This window comes from Plectrocnemia conspersa, unplaced genomic scaffold (assembly GCF_051122295.1).
Source record: "Plectrocnemia conspersa isolate PC_06_02 unplaced genomic scaffold, ASM5112229v1 ptg000001l, whole genome shotgun sequence".
Taxonomy (NCBI): Eukaryota; Metazoa; Arthropoda; class Insecta; order Trichoptera; family Polycentropodidae; genus Plectrocnemia; species Plectrocnemia conspersa.
In genome coordinates, this window is record NW_028277165.1 from 10,763,921 (window position 1) to 10,786,631 (window position 22,711).

The 22,711-nt window shown below is 33.2% G+C and overlaps 5 protein-coding genes across 7 annotated transcripts; 4 read left to right on the forward strand and 1 right to left on the reverse strand.

Moving 5' to 3' along the window:
* The first annotated feature begins 499 nt into the window (after positions 1–499).
* On the forward strand, positions 500–3,781 carry LOC148238811 (pancreatic triacylglycerol lipase-like). Of its 2 annotated transcripts, none has more exons than XM_088185626.1 (2): positions 500–752; positions 2,556–3,781. In XM_088185626.1, exons 1-2 carry the CDS (start codon positions 590–592, stop codon positions 3,440–3,442), a joined length of 1,050 nt encoding a protein of 349 aa, XP_088041752.1. In that variant the 5' UTR covers positions 500–589; the 3' UTR covers positions 3,443–3,781. The 2 variants fall into 2 exon arrangements, with proteins under 2 accessions (XP_088041752.1, XP_088041760.1); XM_088185634.1 differs by lacking the exon at positions 500–752 and adding an exon at positions 780–2,485.
* A 574-nt stretch (positions 3,782–4,355) lies between these two features.
* On the forward strand, positions 4,356–8,173 carry LOC148238812 (lipase member I-like). Its single transcript, XM_088205777.1, has 2 exons — positions 4,356–4,427; positions 7,283–8,173. The coding sequence occupies exons 1-2, from the start codon at positions 4,356–4,358 to the stop codon at positions 8,018–8,020; spliced, it is 810 nt and encodes a 269-aa protein (XP_088061903.1). The 3' UTR covers positions 8,021–8,173.
* Positions 8,174–9,212: 1,039 nt separating this feature from the next.
* IntS11 (integrator complex subunit 11) lies at positions 9,213–11,235 on the reverse strand. Its single transcript, XM_088185772.1, has one exon. It carries the CDS (start codon positions 11,162–11,164, stop codon positions 9,377–9,379), a length of 1,788 nt encoding a protein of 595 aa, XP_088041898.1. The 5' UTR covers positions 11,165–11,235; the 3' UTR covers positions 9,213–9,376.
* A 983-nt stretch (positions 11,236–12,218) lies between these two features.
* Positions 12,219–16,475, forward strand: Atg14 (autophagy related protein 14). Its single transcript, XM_088182934.1, has 7 exons — positions 12,219–12,391; positions 14,794–15,216; positions 15,282–15,436; positions 15,506–15,674; positions 15,740–15,916; positions 15,984–16,152; positions 16,225–16,475. The coding sequence occupies exons 1-7, from the start codon at positions 12,228–12,230 to the stop codon at positions 16,321–16,323; spliced, it is 1,356 nt and encodes a 451-aa protein (XP_088039060.1). The 5' UTR covers positions 12,219–12,227; the 3' UTR covers positions 16,324–16,475.
* Positions 16,476–18,811: 2,336 nt separating this feature from the next.
* Positions 18,812–21,731, forward strand: alph (protein phosphatase alphabet). 2 transcript variants are annotated; one of them, XR_015811624.1, is made up of 4 exons: positions 18,812–19,696; positions 19,772–19,889; positions 20,057–20,159; positions 20,508–20,537. XR_015811624.1 is itself a non-coding variant. In XM_088199835.1 (4 exons), exons 1-4 carry the CDS (start codon positions 18,872–18,874, stop codon positions 20,733–20,735), a joined length of 1,113 nt encoding a protein of 370 aa, XP_088055961.1. In that variant the 5' UTR covers positions 18,812–18,871; the 3' UTR covers positions 20,736–21,731. The 2 variants fall into 2 exon arrangements, 1 of the variants encoding a protein (XP_088055961.1); XM_088199835.1 differs by lacking the exon at positions 20,057–20,159 and adding an exon at positions 20,660–21,731 and having other exon boundaries at positions 20,508–20,601.
* The last annotated feature ends 980 nt before the right edge of the window (positions 21,732–22,711 follow it).

The window sequence follows — 22,711 nt, forward strand, 5'->3', positions numbered from 1 at the left end:
ACTTTGGTGTAGTTGTAACGCATTGGGCTGTCATTCTTGCAACGGAATATTTACATGTAATAAAATTAATATAGACAAATTTTTCTCAAACTTGATCAGTTTAGAAAACATTTTCTTTTTTAATTGAAAATAAACTTAAGACGATCCTTTATAATGTTATTCGCAAATATTAATATATTAAGTTTGTATAAATATTTTTTTAGAAAGCAATGCTTATCATAGGTATCTAAAAAATTGTTTTAGTTGAAAATGCAGGTAAATAAAATATATTTCATTTCATTTCATTTCAATATTAATTACAAAATTTCATTATAGACAAATCAATACGAGATAAATTGAAAATAAAAATTATGTACATTAAAAAAATTGAACAAAAAATACATTAATACTAAACTCAGATGCTTTGTTACAAGGTCAATTCGAAATGATTTTTACCCAAAAAACGAATAATAATACTTGGAGGATTTCATTATCGTGTTGTTTCAAGTTCATTGTTGACATAGGCTCAGTCGCGAATAGAACACATTCAAAGTGTACACGTATAAATATCTGAAACATTTCCAAAAACAGTTCAAACGTTCTAAAAGCAATGTCGAGTATATACAGAATATTTTTGTTCACTTTGACGTTGTGCTATGTAGTAAACGTGGCAAAACCAGCATGGTTAAACAACACAGACACAGCTGGGATAAAAAAGGAAGATGCCTATCTGTCGATCGTGAAGCTCGTGATTAATGTTGTGTCTTTCAACTGTAAATATTAATTGTATATATATATATCATTTAGAATTAGGTTTTAAATATAATTTGCTGTTCGTATATTACTGAAATGCAATAAACTCGTTATTAAAGTTTATCTCACAAATGCAAAATTCTCAAACGAGTTTAATGTTAAAGTTAATGTATTCAGATCAGGAGTATACATATGTGTGTAAGACTATATTTAGTTTTAAAAACGCACAAATCATAAAGAAAAGTTAAACACAATTACAAATCATAAAGTACAATTCTATTGCTTTCGTTGCACGGGCGGATTGACCATAGTGGTAATTGGTCTAGCTCCAAAGAGCCTGGGCCAGAGACCATTATGGATCGAATTGTATTTGAAACACTTTAAACTTCAAAATCGCAGTACGCAGTAATCATATATTACGGTTTGCATTCAAATTTTTAGTTGAGATCAATGTTACATATGGATAAAGGTACACTTTTTTGTTTCTCCGACGAAAAACTAAGATTCCAAATAAATCAGAGGAATTTAATTTTGTTTATCCCATAAATATTATCTTTCATTGATGAAAAATTATGAAAATAAAAACTTATCTTTACAAAGATATTGAGTCAATCTAACAGATAATATAATATATGTCAAAGTGTGTTTTATTTGGTATATAGCGGTTTTTGAGGACACAATAACTGACATAGTTTTAATATAAGCGCCATCAATATTTTCTAATAAATTTGTCATTTAAATACATGTATATTGATCGAGATATTAATTGACCGAGATTAGTTAAATTTATTTATTCCCATCTTCCTTCATCCGAAATTTTACTTAAAAATGGCGGCTTCTAAATTCTATAAAAAGTAGTAAAGAGTTGTCATACATACATATGTATTTTATTTAAATTCCGGGATTCATCGCGATGAGAACTTACTGTTCGATATTTCGACAGTGATACTCCTGTCATGGTGTTTGAGGACTTTCGTTGTTTTAATCAGGTGGACATTAAACTTTTCTAAAAACAGATAGCAAATATCTCAATTAAGTTTGTTAGACACCCTAAACCGCAGTCTTGTTTCAAAATGGCGGCTATTAAGATATTTAAAGAGATAGTAAAAAGGTGAAAAATGAAATAAAAGAAAAACTTTTATACGCAATTTAATATGCAGAAATCTATCTCATATAAATATTCATTTTTACTTTACTTTTTCAATCCTGATATCAGTAGGATACATGTAATCAATAAAAAGCATCTGTCATCCTCGAAGATTTAGTGCAGTTGGTAGATGATCTTTTTAGATTTACCTACTTTTATTATGACTACCGTTAAATAGCAGGCGTAATAATTACTAATTAATATACATATATATTTTTGTGTATTTATATATTGATTTTAATTCTAGATAATTTAAAATTATTTAAAATATTAACCACTGCGTCTGTGATTGCTACTGTGATCAAAATTAACTTTTATGCTCCATTTAAACCAAAATGATCTCTATGTAGATAATTTTATACAATTTCGTAAGCATCATTACTCTAAAATAATGTTATGAAGCAACATAATATACTCATTACATGCATTTTTTAAACTGAATCACGTATAAGACGTTTACAAACCTAACTACTTTTTACATTTCCATGTCAAATCACACGAAAAAGATCTAAAACCACATAAAAGCATGTAACACAAGGTTGACGCCAAGATTTGAACCACCGACCTCGACTTTCATAAGCACGCATCATCTCATCTACATACACGGTATACATATCAAAAAACTTCACAAGCACAAAATTAATACTATATTATAACTATGATTTTTTAATTTAAGGTGATTTTTTCAACTACTTCAGAAAATGGATTCTGCCGAAAGCAGTCACTAAAGAGAGCTTGACTATGATGCTTTATAAATCGGGCGTGTTATATAATTATTCGATGACTACAGCGTTGAACGATATTACGAGTTCTCCGATGTTCAATATGAACGCTAAAACTTTGATTTATGTACATGGATTCAAAGCTAAGCCCGATTCTGATGGCTTATACATCATAGGAGCTAAATTGGGAGATACCGATGGATATAATATATTATCTTTCAATTCAAAGAATTTTACGTGGGGAACTGATTACATATACATATCAGGGACGATATCTTATATTGGGGTTGAACTGGGAGATTTCATATCTGGTTTGTATTTGAAAGGTGTTCCTTTGGCTAACATGTACGTGGTGGGTCTCAGTCTCGGAGCTCAGATTGCTAGTTTCGCAGCTAGAAGGTTTACAACGATCAATGGTGTTTTGTTGCCAAGGATAACTGGATTGGATCCGGCTGCTCCGTGTTTTAGTAAGAATGTAAATGTCGGTCTTAAACCTACAGATGCTACTTATGTGGACGTTATAAGGACAAGCGTCTTAAGTTATAGCAGCAATATTGCTGGACATGCTGAGTATTATGTGAACGGAAGAAGCGGAGTACAGACGGGATGTAGTAAAACAGATTACTTTTGCAGTCATGCGAGATCGATTAACCTGTATGCAGATACGGTGAAGAATCCCAGTGGATTTATAGCTAAGAAATGTTCAGACATCACAGTGTATGATTGCCAAGTTTCAGTTACTTCACTCATGGGATTCGGTTCGGATCCTTCGACAAGAGGGATCTACACTCTTAATACGTATGGTAGTTCTCCGTATGCTATGGGAACTGCGGGTATCTAATATATAATAAAGTAAAAATAAACCAAAGATGTTGTCTAAATTTATTGTAAGGAGTACTTTTGTGATAATAAATAAATAAACCGACTAGACACAACAAAACGTTGTAAATGGACAAAAGGGACTTTACGTTGAAAACTTTGAGGACATGGTTTAAGAAGACTAATCGAAAATGTAAATGCCAAAAAATGTTATATTCATTTCTGTATAATAATATTAATGTATGAAAAGCTAATCTAGTCATTTGAAACCATATACCAATAAGATTTTAAATACTTTCTTATAATTATAAATTGTAATCTTAGTCTTATTAAATTATTAAATAAATATTATACATGGTCATCGGTTTGTTTTCTTACGTAACAACATAACTCATTATGTATTTATATTATGATGATTAGGTTGAATAATTTTTGAAGATCAATAAATACGACCGTGAACTCGATTTTTATATGCAGAATATAGTTTTCAGATTTATTAATTTATTAAAAACACTAAACTACCTTCAGAAACAGTGTTTATATAGTTAACATATTCATTGACATTTACATCATATATTTTTAATTATGTTACCAGTATTAGTAGATTTTATAACAATTATGTCAGGCCAGTTCGTGAATTTTTGGACCTGTAAGCCAAAAAAATAGAGAACTAAAAGAAAACCTATACACAATATAATACAAAAAGAAAAATAGAGAACTAACTAACAGTGGTATAGTTAGGTAACTAATACTTGAAAGTCTATGGTTCTAATGCCATTTAAACCCTAATGTTTTTCAATGTCTATTGTGGCTGGCATAAAGTTAGAAACCATAATAATATAGAAAATAAAAAAATCCTCAAAAAAATATTGTCATTTAATCATTAAATGTTCATTAGTTATTAGATGGTAATTATTACATATAATGGATTTTATATGACATATAATCAGTCATTTGTGAATAGCGATTCTCAAACTGTTAACAGATACAAAAAAAAGAATACTGTTATTATATTTAGTAGTATTTATTGCTATGAATTTACGTGTCTATATTATTAAATAAGTGCGTACGTAGAGCTCTATAATCAGAGGCGTAGCTAGGGTATGTGCCGCCCAGGGTGATCCTTAAATTGCCGCCCCCTCCCCATACATATTTTGCAGGGTCATAAAATCAGCATTTCTTAAAATAATAAATTGGTTATTATTAAGCTCTTGTTATTCGTGAATTTATATATGTTAGTGAATTCAGGGTTAAGAACCACACTAGACGATCCCATCGCGAATATGCCGCCCCCAAGAAAGTGCCGCCCGGGGCGCCCCCCCCCCCCCATAGCTACGCCACTGTCTATAAGACCACATGATCCCCAGGTTGCGAATGAGGGAATATTCTTACGAGTCAATTAATATGGCGAAGCGGTAGCCACGGACAAAGAGACGATCAGGGGACGCGTAACCTCGTAGCAAGGCTCTCCTTATAAAATATCACATTGATGTTACGATTTCAGAATAGTGACGAGTAAATGATAATAAAATAAGCACAGCTATTACACGACAATATAGAGGGCCTAAGTTCTATCAGGCCAGGTGATAGAGACGTAAAACCGTTCAAAATTCTTTATTGAAATCATCAGCAGTACTAAGCATTGAAGAATATCAAACAAAAAATACCTATATACAGAGAGGTGTTGTCAGGGATGTGTTCTTTCTCCTACTCTTTTCAATATATAATCCGAAACTATATTCAAAAAATCACTTCAGGGACAAAAATAAATAAAAGTCAAAGAAGAGACCATTAATAACATTCGTTATGCTGATGACATGGAAATATTTGCTGAGACTGTAATGACCCTCAGAGATTCCTGGATAGTGTAAATATAGAATGTATAAAAATAGATCTACGATAAACGTTAAAAAAACAAAATTTATGGTAATAAGCATGCCCCCCATAGGCTCGGTAAACTTATAATTTGACGGAAAAAGAATTGCAAGGGTGAAACATTTGAAATACTTGAGTAGTGGAATAAACGGCAAAATTGAACCTAGCAAAAAAGTTAAGTTCGCATCGTAATTACTAGAAGCGAGTTTTTAAAACTTCAAATTGGTCTCGCAAACCTAGCCAAAACTTTTCAAACCAAATTTAAATTTAATTTAATATTTTTAATTAACATTTCCAAATTTAAAAGTGCTATGTCTGGTCAGTCCTATTGTACGGACGCCTCACCTGAACTTTAAAAATGAATACAATTATAAGATTGGAAGAATTTAGTTGTGGCATTATATGCGTATGCTAAAAGTTTCATGAACAAAAGTCTTCAATTACAAAATTCTCTTCATGATAGGACGCGATTGAGAAAATGGAATACCTCCTTCTACTTATACATTAATAATGGGAAAAATTGATCGAAGATATATCTTGGTTGCGAAACATAGGCATATGCACGGGGATGACAGCCGAATAGTGTTGGGATATACAATACAATTCCAGACAACGTCTGGAATTGATTGACACCAGAAGGAGGAAATCGTGTCCGAGAGGTCGGAATTAGTAAGTATTATATACTTATAATTATGACCGATCACCACATATAAGGGAGCCTAGAGTGTCCTGATCTCACAGATGAATATAATAACGACAAATTAAAATAAAATCGAGCTAGGTCATTCATAGTGACATATGTATATTGCTTGTAATCTATAATAATAGTTTATAATTAATAAAAAGGATGTTGCTGATTTCTGCCTGGTGGCTCACTATTTACTTATTAGTTGTTGATTGTAGTTATCCCGTGGTAACGCATTGGGCTTACTACTGTCATGATACAACGGAAGATTCGGACAAATATCGTATGTATGTGAGAGAAGATTCCGTTTTTTAAAGTTGGGATGGAACACTGGATTTTTTCTTTTTTATCCAATATTATTTTAAAAAATTAAACTTAGACGAGAACAACTTTTCATACAAGTTTAATCGATAATAGGATATATCTTCATATAAACTATAATTATATTTTTATTTGGACACGTCTGAAATTTGCTTTTTATATATTTTATTAGTGTTTATTTACTTTATATCTAGGCATATATAAAATTTATTACTAAAAACACCATAAATAAATAGACCCTGTGTGATATTGCTTTATTTAAGGTGTCTCATATAAATATATTCAATTTTTTGACATTTATTTTCGCAAAAATTCAACCCTTAATTTGAGTGCCTTAACATGCTTAAAATAATCAGGTCTTCATTGATCCAATAATAATACGTTTTCTAAAAAGTGGACATTAGTTGTTATTCAAGGGGATCTTCAATTTGCAAAAAACTAGTTTTCCAAATGATGCTCTAACAAAATAAATTAAATCCTAAGGTTAAATAACAGAAAAAAAAAAATATTAAGTCAGTTTAGTTGTATCTGTTTGACATGAAACATGTTCTGAGTTACACAAACCAAGCACAAATAGACACATATTACTCAGCAGTGCTATAATGAATACGCGTCGCTTATTGTTTTTCCTTGTGAGTGCTTCATTCTTAACGGAAGTGACCATACACGGACTGATTCGGCCACTATTTTACTCAAGGCGAGATGGAATCCTATCTTTAATAAAACTGGCCACAAAATTTGGAACCAATTTGTGTAACTTAAATAACTGATTATATATTAAGCAAATAAAAATGTATATGTAAAATTAAAACATAATATTTTTTAGGTGATGGAGTAAATCGCAATTTTTTATATAAGTTTCAAAATTCTATGAAAAGAGATCGCATAAGCGTCATGTATTACTCTTCTGATGGATTTCTGAACTTTCCGTTAACACTAGCTCACGAACATATATTGAGAAATCCAGATTTCAACGTCAACGCTCGCACAATGGTTTATGTGCACGGATTCAATGCAAGACCGGCTCCCGTTCCTATTCAAGAAATGGCAGAGATCCTTTCAAAGCAGAGATATTATAATTTCATATCAATCGATATGAGACATTATACATCTAAATTGGACTATTTATATGTGAAACGAATATCGCCCAAACTGGGTTTTGTGATTAGTGAATTTTTAGTGAAATTGTGTAGCTATGGAGTCTCTCCTGATAACATACATATAGTCGGATTGAGTTTGGGTGCTCAAATCGCGGGGCTAGCAGCTAAAACTTTCAAACAAACGTATAATTATCCTTTGGGTCGAATCACAGCCTTGGATCCAGCCGCATTGTGTTTTTCGGTGAATTCAAACTTGGGATTGAATAGCAACGATGCTTCATACGTAGACATTATTTATACGAGTGCCTTAGGAATAGGAATTGATTACACAGTAGGACATGCAAATTTTTATGTAAACAATATATACGGAAACCAACCAGGTTGTAGAAATTTGGATACATTTTGTAGTCATTATAGATCTCTATCACTGTTTGTTGAATCCGTAAAGAACGAATTTGGATTTCCAGCAAAGAGATGCCAGAACATCAAAGCACATATTTGTAATTTAAATGATGTTTCTTATTTAGGATTAGCTTCAGATTCAAGGTCTCGTGGTAATTATTTATTAAGAACTAATAATATATCTCCATATGCACTTGGCTATATGGGAATTGTATAATGATTTTTATAAGTACGTTAAGAATTCATATTATATCATACATCGGAGAGGTTTCTTTTACTTTTAATTCTTAGTTCGCAAATTAAACTGACTATTAAATATATGCAGATAATAGTACAAATAAAATGTGCCAAAATATAAATAGATTGCTTGTATATTAAAATTTTAATTATAATTTAATTATATGTACACCAAGACTTTTGCCACGGTGAGATAATTTGATTTGTAGAATTGCACACTGTTTTCTACGTTTTTTCCTAAAAACCTTGTTCTTTATATTTTTAAATGTAAATATTATTTATCTACAAATTATTTCGTATAATCTTTCGAACATAGTTAACTTAATTTATTTATGTTTTATTTCATTGTGTAATTTATAATATATTTGTAATAATATCTATGTAAAAAATCATATCTTCTTTTTTACTTTTCCCTCTTGGTTAAATAATACAAATTACTATTTTTCACAAAAAATCTATCAATATACTTAGGTATTTGGTACTCATACATAAAAACTTACTCTTTGTTGGAATAAGTTATAATTTAAAACTTGAAAGTTGTGTTTTATTGTATTTTTCCAATTTATAATTTTTATTACTTATCACATTCTTAATGCATATAAATACGAGAAGTGTGTATTTATTTTAAATCATAAACAAATTTTCTTTTAAATCTTTTAAATTGACAAAAAAATATATGATATTTCCTAGCGTTTTGCTATAAATTTGACAACCCAACAGAGTATTTTTTTCAAAAATGCCGTAGCAATATTTACAATGTGACCCATTGTTTATCGTTCCCCTTCGAGAAGAAGTCCATGATCTTCCTATTCGCGCAAAAACCGTCATACCGGAGCTTCGAAGGATCAGCAAACACTTATCAACGACTCAAAAGAAAGCGGAAAATTTGCGTTTAAGTTGTTTAGCCATAACATAAGTTTTGTATGCATGTTCCAAATAAATCAGAGCACCTTTATGAATTTTGATAATTTTAAAAAATAAAATTTAAATCTAAATGTAATTTTACATATACCTAGTAAATTAAATGTTTTGTAGCAAAAATGTCAAATATGTTTTTTTTTAATATTGAAAAATTAAAGTTACGACGGATATCTCTGTTGAATTTAACTCATAATAATATTTATATGTATAGTCAGCTACTATCAAATTAGTTATTAAATAAAATTCCTAAGTTATTTTCATAATTTAATTAATTCTTAAAATATTATGTACAAATTTATAATATATAATACAGTGGATACATATGTGATTATGCGCATAAAACAATTTATGTAAAAAAATATATTGCGCTTTAAAGTACATACGTATGGAAATATATAAGTATAAATGAAAATAATCATTGACAGATCGATTGTAAGAGTCCCAAAATATAACTCCCTAAGTCCTCGTCCTGATTAGTCCACGAAACATAAACACTTTTGTTCACATCTTCGTCTCCTTCTATTTTGATTAGAACCGATTCTACGGAAATATTGTTATCGTTGAGGTGAACGTTCCAAGCCGGCAGCCGCTCTTCCAAGAGTTGCAGAAGCTTCTGAGCCGTGCGAGAGGCCGGTCCTGGCGCTTCTAATCGAACCGTGCTCGTAAATCTGATCGTGTGCCTGTTAATCCCTGCTTCTTCGCATATTTCATCAATGTCTACGACTGATAATTTGTTTTCTTTAACGCAAAGCACTCCGTGGACTATGCGTTTACGCTTTGGATCCGGCGGTTGAGCGTTGTATCTGATAGCTTCCGCTTTCAACAACCTCAAGGATACGTCGACTGGAATCTTAATCGGCGTGTTGATCACGCAAGTTTCTCCGTTTGCCGGATTGTAACAATTGATGTTGAACTCTTCTTTGATTTTATGCATTAAAAATTCCATCTTTTCCGCTTCTCCGTGAACTAACATAACGTTTTTCGGCTCGCAATACTGAATCAACTGCATGATACCCTTAGCGTCGGCGTGCGCCGAAAAGGACATGTATTCGACAGCCATTTTTACTTCGACCGCTTGTCCGTTTTCGAATTCCACTTTTTTGGCTCCGTTCAGGATTTTATGGCCGACTGTGCCTTGTACGCAAAATCCGGGCATAATCACCATGTTGTTTTCATTCGGAGCCCATTTTTTAAAGATGGATAGCGAAAGACCCGCGTGTAGCATTCCGGGAGTAGCGAAGACTACCATAGGCCCGGGATTATCGATATTGGACTTATCGAACGGTTTGATATGCTTGAAATCGAACATGTTCCGCTGAACGAACGTCTTGCGGATCTTTTGATTGGTCCAAGTGATGAACATCTTGTAGTAGTTGTTAGCTTTTTCGGTAAGTCCTACGGCAAAGTATACTGGAAACTTAAGATTCATTCTTTCCCAGTAAGTCTCTAATAGAATGCAAAGCTCTTGAGCGCGCCCCAGTGCGAATACGGGGATCAAAACTTTGCCTCCGTTATCGACGCATTCGTGTACTTTCTTAAGGAAATCTCTTTCGCGGCACCGTTTAGAATCTCGGATCGTCGTGGCGTAAGTAGACTCGGATATGAGCAAATCGGGCCTACATTTATCTATCCAAGCCGCTCCCAAATGGCGATCGGGCGTCATGTTATAATCGCCGGTGTAGACTACAGATTGAGAGCCCACTTTTATCCAAAACATGGCAGCGCCCAATACGTGTCCGGCGTAATACGCTTTAATCTCCAAATCGTTGTCCACCATCACCGATTGATGCAGCGTCACAGCCGTAACCTTTTTCATGCAATCTTTTATATTTTGCGAAGTGAAAAAGTTGGATTCGCCCTTGCGCTCGACGGCGACTTTCCTCATGTCTTCCAAAAGAATGGGAGCTATCGCTTTCGTGGGATGAGTCATGTAAATCGGTCCGGAGTATCCGACTATTTCTGACATGTACGGTAAGGCTCCGCAGTGGTCGAGGTGGAAATGAGATACGATCACGCAGTCGATGTGCCCGGTGATGGGTCCTTCGGGGACTATGTATGAAAAATCAGGGAAACGCCTCTCGTCGTTGAAGCCCATGTGCATACCGCAATCCAGCATGATGTTTTTACCTCCCATCGACAGTAATATGCAACTCCTTCCGACATCTTGGCCCGCTCCGAGCGGAGTTATTTTCATATCGGGCATTTTAGCGGCTTGACGCGAACGCCAAAAGTAAGGTTACAGCAAACTGTCAGTGTAACGACCTAAGTGTAAGCACCTAGAAATTTGACCAACTACGCAATTACCTAATTAAAAAAACACTATTGCAACTAAAATCATTTACGTTTGCAATGTTCGAAAAAAATTTTAAATCTAGAAAAGTGAAAAGCTGAGAAATGTATAATTCGATAATTACTTAATGACGGAGTTGATCTAAGAAACAAAATGACTTGTGAATATTTTTGCACACGGGCGACAGAAGATTTATGTAGCTCATTGATATTATGGCTTTCAGTGCCTAAATATTCTGAGTAACGAATCAACGATCGATGCAGTCGAAAGTATTTCATACGACTCCTATCGGTAGATTTAATAAAAAAAACGTAATTTAACGTCAGGAGAATGTTTATTTGCATAAATCGTAAAATAAATCTTACATCGTCGTTGCCCAGTAGTACTCGTAATATTGGACGAAGACATACGTGTAATTTTTATTCTAGCAATAAAATTACGCGTGTATCGTGTTTTGTTTGTCACAGAGCTGTGTGGTAAATGCATAAATTAATAAAATGCTAGATTGCTAAGCATTTAGAATTTCTGGTTTAAAATCAGGGAAGTCATTTCAGCTTTTTCCAAGGGAGGGGGGGTTCAAACGTTCGTCTGTCTAATATGTGTAGTATTTTAGTATTTTAATATGTGGATTTCAATCCATTAAAATTCATAATATTTTATTTAATAACATGCACTTTTCTAGCAAGATTCAAGAGTTTGGAAAATGCTTCCTAGCCCCCTTCTTTAATGACGTCCTTGGTAATTACGAATTATTTCGCATAAAAATTATTTTGTAAAAAAACATTAAATAATATATTTGAACGCTAAAAATGTATATCAACACTAGCTGCTAGAATGTATAATATGCAGTATTTAGAATATAATTGTATTAGTAGTTACTGCGTCTTTAGGTTTATAAAAATAATTTTCGATCGCTTTGTTTACAAACTCGTTTCGTTAGGTTGGCAGTAGTGACCGTCAGAATGACAGTTGTCCAATGACAAGCAGAGGAGATATTATGCGAACCGATTGGAGCGACTGCGTCAGCTGCGCTAACCGTCCCCAGTGCGGCCTCTGCAAGAGAGCCAGGAACGTATTCTACTGCGAGCTATGCGTGCGTCGCGGAGACTTCTACCATTCCACCACCCTTTTCCCCGACAGGTACGTCGCCATCGCTGCATTAATCAATCGTTTTACGCGCTTCTTTAATTCCCATTGCGAATGTCTTAACGTCGTTTATATAAATACAAATTATTTTACGTTTTTATTATTGCATCATTCGTAATACTTCTTTACGTGTACGTTTTACCTCGAGACTTGTCTTACACACTTATGCTATTCTTCACAGATTACTACATTTGAATAGAAGGGCAAAGTGAAAGCCACTCTTACTCCTAGTTGATGTATAATAATTATGTAAATATTGGCTATGAAAAACTTGAGAATAGATAATAGAATTTCTCTTTCTTTTTATACAACGACGTGTACAGAATATAATCATAATTGACTTCAACTCATTTGACAATAGTAAAAACGAACTAGCATTAACCCTCATTTGTATAGACTTAAACCAATTACAAAATATCCTATAAAACCTTGATAATACACCTCTTATAAATTGATAATACACCTCTAAACCAAAATTTACTCAACACATAATGTCAATACAAAGCGTACTTAACCTCCAGTCCATTAAGCATGCAGACAACTCCTTACTTTTGTACGGTATGTTATGCTGACGCCATCAAAGAAGAACTATTATGAATGTCGAAGGCTATCGACGTTTTTTTAACAAACAAATCCTTGAAGGGAAAAAAAACTTCATTCTTTTTGCATTGATGATATTCCTGCTATGCTTGAGATTAATCTTAAATCTGACAACAAAGACTTCAACAGCACTTCTCTGTAGTTTTAAATAATTTTGGCTAAAAATAGGAGCAGAATATATAGTGCTCTTGAGAGAGAAAGAATTGTATTTATGGGTCGGCTTATCTAGCAGATATTTTTCACCACTTTTATTTTGATATAAATTTCTCCATTCAGCCATAAAGTAATCATTACGACAGAGACATAAATTATATATTAAATTCAATTTAATCCACATTAGCTGTTACAACCCACTGATTACTGGAGTTTAAGAAGTTATTAAATTTCTTTAAATATAAATAAAATATATTTTAGATGTGAGTTAATAAATATTACTCAAACTGTGGATTGCATACCAATAATATAAAAATTTAATTTGTGTTTAAAAATGGTTGGGCGCCACTGACCTACTGTAAACAGGTCGAGATCATTTTAGAACCCAGAAGACCTCTAAGATAAGTTAGGGATTAATGAATGTGCATTGGAAGGCCAAAAGGCGACAGGATGAGGGAAATAAAAAAAGCACTTGAAATGGAAAGAATGATATTGCTTTTTTTTAAATAAATAAATAACGGTAATATGATATTAGTTACCTGTAGCTAAAGGGCTAAATGAAAAGTTAAAATAAATACGCAGTTTAACATTTGTGTTTTATTTTATCAAGTTAAAATGATGAAACGCACAAATTTGTACACTATTCAATGTGTTAAATATATTGAAAATATTATAAATGTATTCGCTGCTTAATTTTTACCATATTAAGAGTGTAAATCAACTTTCAAATATTGAAGTGACCAGATTTTGAAAATATCAAAAGGGGAACACTAAATGTAAAAAGGCCGTCTCGGAAATTTTTGCTCGAGGAGGATAAATTGCTGCATGAGCTAAAAAAAGGTCATCACGAATATTAATGTTTGAGGAGGACAAAGAAAGACAAATTGCTGTGGGAGCTAAAAAAAGGTCACTTGACATTTTTTTCAAATTTGTTCAAGGAGGACAAAGAAAGACAACATTTTTAGGATTACTTGTGGTCACCTTAAAGATACATATATTTTTATTTGTATTATATAATAAATTACATTTATTTACAGATTGCTTATATGCGATCTTGGAGAACCTATTAAAAGTACAAACATATTATCGGTACTATAATGGTAAACAGAATGAAATATCCAGCTGCAATATAGAAATCCAGATTAAATTATAGAGGAGCTTGCATAAGGAAATCAGTAATGATCTAACCTAAATAATAAACAAGTTTTACATTTAAAATCATATTTAAATAAATTATAAACTGTACGAAAAAAGCATTGCGATAATTTATAATATATGATAATTCAAACCTTATTTGTTCATTGAAAAATTCAAATATGGTAGTGCATTTTTATTATGCGAATAATAAATAAATACGGTTTAAAACTTTATATGTCTAAATAAGTATGTTGTATGTTGAGTTTTTCTTTAATATTCTATAATCCATCAGTATTGCAAGATTGTTCCTTATTTTATAAACCCTTATTCTGAAATCGATTTTTTATTATGTTACTCTTCGAGATTTGAAAAATATTATGAAATAAATAAAAAATCATGCCTTGTTGAGTTCACCCCCTCTACACCCCCATAAAATTATAAGCTTTTTCCCCAAAAACAACATATTTTAAACTCATGAAACAAATTAACAATATGTATTAATTTAGATTTGCAGACAAAAAAATGAATCTTATACGCATCCGGTCTTCCTGCAAATTCATAGAAGATAAGTGCTACGATTTATTAAAAAATCGAAACAAGATTGAACAAATATTGACAAAAACCAAATGGTACAAAGACAGGTCGGATCTACTGAATTTGGCAATACAACAGAAAAGGGATAACATTAAAAACAACACTGCCAAATTTACCTCGTTGAAAGAGTGCAACGATCAACTGAGAACCAAATTACCTCTGTATAAGGAAAATGTCGAAACCATCCGTAAATATTCAATCAGCAAGCAGAAAGAGATAGACATCAGGCAAGAGTTTCTCAAAAACAAACAAAGTGCCCTCTTCGAGTTGAGGAAACAGAGATTGAACCAATTAGTTAAATTTATATTTCCTATCAAAGATTTTAATTCCCAAAGGTAATTTTAATTATACGCTTAATATTTGATATTATTCATTGTGATATTAATAATGTTTTTTAAAGCACGAGCCGAGAAGTCATAAATTATACGGAGAGAGCTCTGGCAGAAGCCTCTAGACCTGTAAAAGTTTCCGATAGTTTTTCATCTTTGATGCCAATTCAAATTTTGACATCGCCGTTACCTTTCGACGGAGACTATAGTGCATATTGTCATTGGGGTATTTATAATATTTTTTTATGCATCTTATACCTGATTAATCCATTTATTAATAAAATATTTTAAACAGTGGTCGCTAACAAAGGTTTGGCGGGTTCGACGAGTAATTCGACTAACGTTGAACCAGTTAGCCAAAACCCAGCATATAGGATAAGCGCAGCTTTAGCGTACAGCACTCACCTTATAAAAATGATTGCATTTTATTTAGACGTTAGGCTTCCATATAGTATATCGTATAGGTAATTATATATATTTGTTAAATAAATAACACATAACTTTAACTAATATAATGTTCAATTTTTAGTGATTTTTGTAGCAGCGAATTGGAAGAATGCCGCTTCAAAAGATTAGTTAATAAGCTTCAGTGCTGTGCTATAGTATTGTTAAACGAAGTGAAAATCGATAAGAGCAAAAATAGCATATTATTAAAAGAACCACCCCTTCATGCCCTATTAAGGCTATGTCCCGTTAGACCTAAAAGGTAAAATAGATATATATTTTATTAAATTATAATTTTATAATCTAATAACACAAATTTTTCATTGCAGTGATTTTCAAGATAGCTATTGTAACAATTTATCTTCCGATGATGAAAATGAATTAGATATGTCGGAAATTTGGCAAGCTAGTGCAGATAAAGACTTTTTCAGTTTAACGTTTACTTCTGACGAAGAAGAGCCAGAGCCTCTCGAACATCTGAACTGGGATACTGAAACGGTTATTATTACAGTTTTTATACATTTTTATAATAGTTGATTCACTGTAAATAATTGTATTGTGTTTTAACAGGAACCAGATATATCGAGCAGTTCTCCAAATACCAAACCGGGAATCATGGCCAATGCCACAGCTTCCATTGTTTCCATTTGGCGTGTTTTTACAAAATAATTAATTTATAACAACTTTTTATCAATTTGTAACTTTAATAAATAATGAACCCGATTATGTATTATCATTGTTCAAATTTTCAAGCACATTTTGTGATGTATGAAAAATATAAATAAATGTGTGTTACAATTATACGAAAATTGTCGAATAAATAGTGTCTTTTTTATTCATTTGGGCTGACAATATATGTACATATGTATATAAGACTATAGTATACACACTCAGTAAAGTACTGTTCTAAGACTGAAAATTTTCCTTTATAATTTAAGGACGGAATAGCGTGGCCTGTAACGTCTCAGACTAGTAACTCGGAGGTTGCGGATTCGAGCCCCTGCAGCAGGCACTCGAAGCATTATTATTAAAAAATCGGCCCCAGCTGCAGTAACATTTATTTCAACTGGTTATAAATTATATTACACATAATAATTTATAATTATTAATATAAATGACACCGATCCCCAGACTTTCAGCCTGGTGGTTAATATTACTTGTAAGTATACATTATATCTGATTGACTAACCATATATTTTTTCTAAACTAGGTCAAAACCAAATAATATTGTTGCTAATGTAAACTTTTTAACGACTGATCGATTTGTTAACCTACATCGACTAGTTTAAGCATTTATATGGATCCTTTTACCTCTTTTTTATTAAAATTATCACGAGAAAGTAGAAACATACATAAGATACAATTTAACTAAAATGTAGTAAAATTCAGTCCTTCTATAAGTTAGGAACTAAAAATGCTCACTTTTTTATTGATAAATATTAATGATAAATGATGCAGTACTTTTTTATTGATTTATTGTATATTGTGTTTACTTTTATCCATATTATTGATTGCAAACTATCATAAAATTAGCGATAGCATTGCCTTTCTAATGCAAAAACCACAAATCTAAATGTATTATGTACTTCCAAGCCTTTCAGATGTGGTTATTTATTTTTGGTTTCTATATATACCTAATTCCTTAGATCTCGGATTTTCTGGCAATAATCAACTTACATATAATACGTGTATTGTGTAATTATAAGATATGCAAAATCAATAAACATATCAGTTGACATAAACGTGCATATTAGTATATTTAATATGTGTATGTAATATTCCAAAGTTTTAGTAGCATTTTTAATGCTTCTTTAATAGAATATTATATATATATATATATATATATATATATATATATATATATATTAAGATTAACTTGAGTCGTTAATTCGCTTATTGCGTTGCTTCGAATCAAACTTGAGAAGGACGTTGAATTACTTGATGCTCTGAATGACTTTGTGCGTGAGTTTGACTATTAAGTCCAGCGACAACAGAGCTCTCGTTATTTTTTTAATATAATATACGCAGTGGCGGCAGGTTTATATATGGTTTATATAATTTGAGTCATCATACAGTGTTCTTTTTTGCGAATTTAACATAGTAAAGATCATCCTTGCATAGATGAAGCAATATTATAAGCTTGAATATTGCTGAAAGTGCGGCTACAAACAACTTATAACATCGAAGCCTGTACGATAGTTATAATCTACGGAAAGTTGCAACCGTCGGTATATTGTTTAGATGGAACCATACCGATACAAAATAAAATGATTTGGGATTTTACATAAACATAGCTATAATTCTACCGAAACAAACTGAAACGAAATAGCAAAAAAAAAAGATGCGTCATTAATTGCTATTTTACTGCATTTCATTATATTTGCTACTCCATTTTCAGCTGAAATCAACACGTTGCCTGTGAAGTTTGGCACACATTCTTTAAAATATATTACATTTAAAACCTTTAATGATTTACCAAAATAAACCAGGAATAATTGCAGACACTAAAAAATATTTTTTTATCGAATTCATGCAAGTATAATGAAATCAAATTAAGTCAATAAATAATACATATATCATATCAATATATAATTGTTATTTTTGCTTTAAAATTTATAAATACATATTTTAATTGTACTTATTATATTTTTCTAAATGTATACATATGTATTAAATTTATAATTATAATGTATGAAATTGTAACCGCACAATGAGTTATTTCTTACTCATGCAGAATTACGTAAACATAAATAAATAAAAAACTGATGCGCCACTGAAATTATATGCTGCTCTAAATTGTCAATACAACGTAACAAAACGTCCATTTGCTGTCCAAACCCAAACCTAACCCATACGAATTAGCTAAACTCATTTGGTCCAAAATACATAGTAATCTAACTCATCTCTCAGAAGTTCAGACTATAGACTTCTGATATAAGAGTGCTGGCCGAAGTATATTCAAAGCGAATTTTGGTCAATAGGACCTGAAACGCAATAAAAAATGAATTAGCAGGGCTTTAACGCAAATTTATTGTGACGATTCTTTAAAGAAGACGACATTGACTGTTTTTGAATGAATGTAGATTATTATACATTTTGTTTATTTTACATATAAAATAATAGCACTAAGAATTGAATTGAAATGAGAGAGATTAGATTATGGCCGCGTTCGACGCGAGCTAGGACCGCTGTCAATCGGCGATCGGACGGAGGAGCGATGGGCGGGCGATTGGGCGGTTGCCCCGGACGGCCCGCGACGGAGAAGGAAAACGCGAGCGGCGGAGCCGGAGGACTGCGATATGGAGCTGCCGCCATGCAAGGCTGGAGGGCCACCATGGAGGATTCCCACTTGGCTCTGACGCCGCTGGGCGATGTGCCCCCGCTGGACGAGTGGGCGCTTTTCGGGGTGTTCGACGGGCACGCGGGCGCCTGCGTTTCGGCGCAGTGCGCCCTGCGACTGCCCGACGAGCTGCTGAACGAGGGTGAATTCTGGCTGAGGCCCGGCGACGCTTTGCGGACGGCCTTCCTGCGCCTCGACGAAAGACTGCGCGAGCTGCCTCCGGAGACCCGCCGCGGTGGTTCCACCGCCATCGTGGCGCTCGTCAACCTGCGAGAAGGCGGGCCGGCCGTGTTCGCCAATTGCGGCGATTCGCGCGCCCTGCTCTGCAGATACGGACTGCCCACTTTGAGCACGCGCGACCACAAACCGGCTCTGCCCGAAGAATCGGCGCGCATCCGCCGAGCCGGCGGCGCCGTGCTCGTCTCGAGGCTCAACGGCTCGCTGGCCGTCAGTCGCGCTCTGGGCGACTTCGACTACAAAGCGGAGCGAGCGCTGGGAGTGTGCGAACAGCTCGTTTCGCCCGAGCCCGAGCTGTTCGCTTGGAATCGTCGCCCCGAAGACGAATTCCTGATCCTGGCTTGCGACGGCGTCTGGGACGTGCTGAGTAACGAAGACGCCACTTCGTACGTGCGACGCATGCTCTACATCACCGACGACCTCTGTGAAATATCCAATCGGCTCATCGACGCTTGCCTCGCCAAGGTTGTCGATTATCACACATACTCATATGTATATATTAACTTATTTAACCGCTTATTTATCCCTTTCAAATTTCAGGGCAGCGACGACAACATGAGCGTCGTAATCGTCACTTTCCCCGGAGCGCCCAAACCGACCAAAGAAGCCCGAGACGCCGACCGCCGCTTAGACGAGAAGATCCGCGAGCGCATCGCAGGTTGTTTCTCTTTCTCCGATCGACACTCCCCGAAAACCCGAGCGAAGCCAATCGCGTGATCCATCTTTTATGTTATATATTTTTGCATGCAATTTTATGTTCGTCCTCGACAAATATTATTATTTCAAATAAAATATATTTATGTGTTTATTTTTTTCTCTCCGTAGCTTGTTTATAGTTAATTTTACGCCCCGCTTCCTCAGAAGTCGAAAGAGACGTCCCTTATTACCCTTAAAGATTACCTTTAGGAAGTCACGAGAAGCACACAAAGCAAGTCTACATTTTTAACACGTCGGCGAATGTCTATTTTGTCTCGTCCGTATGTTCTAACGCTCTTATTTATTTATATGTACAATAATCCTCTATCGCATCGTAGTGTCGGAATTAGTTTCTTCGTCCAATAACAAAACCGTCAATTGAAGCTTGTTGAAAGCGCTTACCGTTCTTAATTTTCGCATTCTTTCACACTTGACGGTCTTCCTGTCGTACTTTGTATTCAAGGTTAACGGAATATATAGGTATTGATTTTTACGACTTGTACCAAAATTAACCATTAATATCGCTTAATACTTACTACCCGTATTATCCACTCGTTTTTCAATAGATTTCAATTTACAGAAATGATACACGGAGGAGAACAATTCAAAATGTCCATATACAAACAAGTCCAAACGATTCCGGACTTCCTTCCCGGCGGCGGAATACACGATAAGTGAGTCGAAGACGCGTAAACCGATCGAGTCACAAATAAACATTATTACCGTTTTCAGATGGACGCTCATTCAGAACACCATGGAAGAACTGGGCTTGAAGAGCGACGACGAATCCATGTCGGACACCAACTGAGTTAGACGGCTTCCTCGCTTCCGTAGGAATAGACGTAGATCTAACGGGTTCGTTTATTACCTCGGGTTGTATACTCTTTACTTGTGTTTGTTTGTTTTAGCGTTCCGAGTGACGGTTTTAATTTTATCGTGTCCGTTTTGATTGAGATGTTCCGTTGAACAAAATTACTTCGTTTTCTTGTAAACCGTTGAAATGTTTCACTGTCTCGATTAGTTATGCGATCGTGGGAAAACAATCGGGTGAGAATGAACTTTGGATAAATAACTACATCTCGATTAATCTGTTTATGCTAGGGAAAAAATCATTCATTCGTTACTTTCTATAGCATAATCACCGTTCGAAAGAAATGCATATTCCATAGTTCTTTCTCGCCCAGTCTTTCGCATCTCTAGTGTTGGTTGTTCGACAAAGTTTAGTATACAAGACTGAAATGTAAGAACAAATACTTAAAAATATTTTATATAGTCATTTTTACATTTTAAATTCACTATTATATTTTACAATCCATCTTGAAAGTGAGGAAGCTTCGGTTTAAAATTATTTTTTTAATATCCCGAATATGTATAATATATAACGTGGAAAACGACAATGGCATAAACTCGATGAGTAAATTAAAAATTTGAAAGCAGTAAGCTCAAATCGACCGCAGCGTTAAGTTCCTATACAGTAGAAATATTTATACTATGTCATAAATTCACATAACATATTGTTTATCATGAAATACTTTGATAAAGATTTGATTTTGCCAATGAATCTTATCTCAAATTTTTAACGCAAAGTGACTTTGCCAAATATATCTTCGTAGCGTTTTGCGATCGATCGATTAATACTTGTTAATATGTACAAGATCGATTCGCCATAATTATATATTTTGTTACAGATCCTTTTTTATATATAAACATATGTATTAGTACCTGAGTTTTAAATTTATGAGTGTCTGTAAAAACGTGTACTTGTATATTTTATATAAACCATTGAACAAATTTTCTAATGCAATATTGCCATATATCATTTAAATAAGCCGATTAAGATTTATCTAATATTGGAACGTATCTATATATATATATAAAAAAACTATCAATGGAACAACAATAAGGCTGTGTAAAATTATTATATGAATAAAAGACGAGACGCTCTTGTAAATATACTATTATATATCTAAATTGAATGCATTTTGCTTATCATATAATCGTGGAAAAGTTTTATATGTACAATACATACATTATTAAATTAAAATCGGCCATTTGATATCGATTAGAAGACTGTTTTAAAGCCTAAAGTTTTTTTTTTTACTTCAATGCAAAAATATAATATACGTATATATTGATTATTTATTTTAAATATATGTCCATTTTGTGCACGTAATTTTATTTTTAAAATTAGCATGCCGTTTAAATGCATGTGTACTAAATTTTTCCTAAGTCATAATATCATATTAAAATATAATGTGTACATATTTGATTTAAGATTTTTTTTAAATAGTATCGCTGTATTTTTTTCATTATTCCAGAAAGTTTTTACAGAAATATGTTAAGATGAGAGTCAAGTTTGAAAGATCTCAATTTGTTTCATTATGTACTTAAATGTTTAAAAACAATGTATATATAAAATATATGAAAAATACTGAATAGTTTCAGAAGCTCCAAATGTTTACTATGTATATATATATATGTATTTGTATTTGTTTTATCGTAAACGAGAAGATTTCAAATCATTCGAAGATCTTCAAGCGTAATGTAAAAGAGCTTACTGTATATTTCTAACCATGGCTTAATTTTAGAACTGGCATTTGCAAATACTATGCATGCCAATTTTATTGTCAACACAAGGCTATTGATTATAAATTCCTATTGTATATTTTTATCATATTATACTTCCGATGTTTTTATATAATTATTGATATACTATTATGCCATTCGTTGAGATGTATCCATTTACATAATTATATTTCTATATATGTTATATATATTATTATT

Bases quoted from the DNA above. Each gene is read 5' to 3' on its own strand.
- LOC148238811 (XM_088185626.1), top strand. From the start codon at position 590: ATGTCGAGTATATACAGAATATTTTTGTTCACTTTGACGTTGTGCTAT. The intron at 753-2,555 runs GTAAATATTAAT...TTTTAATTTAAG, and splicing joins TAATGTTGTGTCTTTCAACT to GTGATTTTTTCAACTACTTC.
- Atg14 (XM_088182934.1), top strand. From the start codon at position 12,228: ATGACAAGCAGAGGAGATATTATGCGAACCGATTGGAGCGACTGCGTC. The intron at 12,392-14,793 runs GTACGTCGCCAT...GTATTAATTTAG, and splicing joins ACCACCCTTTTCCCCGACAG to ATTTGCAGACAAAAAAATGA. The intron at 15,437-15,505 runs GTATTTATAATA...TATTTTAAACAG, and splicing joins TAGTGCATATTGTCATTGGG to TGGTCGCTAACAAAGGTTTG.
- alph (XM_088199835.1), top strand. From the start codon at position 18,872: ATGGGCGGGCGATTGGGCGGTTGCCCCGGACGGCCCGCGACGGAGAAG. The intron at 19,697-19,771 runs GTTGTCGATTAT...TTCAAATTTCAG, and splicing joins TCGACGCTTGCCTCGCCAAG to GGCAGCGACGACAACATGAG. The intron at 20,602-20,659 runs GTGAGTCGAAGA...TACCGTTTTCAG, and splicing joins GGCGGCGGAATACACGATAA to ATGGACGCTCATTCAGAACA.
- IntS11 (XM_088185772.1), bottom strand. From the start codon at position 11,164: ATGCCCGATATGAAAATAACTCCGCTCGGAGCGGGCCAAGATGTCGGA.
- LOC148238812 (XM_088205777.1), top strand. From the start codon at position 4,356: ATGACATATAATCAGTCATTTGTGAATAGCGATTCTCAAACTGTTAAC. The intron at 4,428-7,282 runs ATTATATTTAGT...TTCAACGTCAAC, and splicing joins ACAAAAAAAAGAATACTGTT to GCTCGCACAATGGTTTATGT.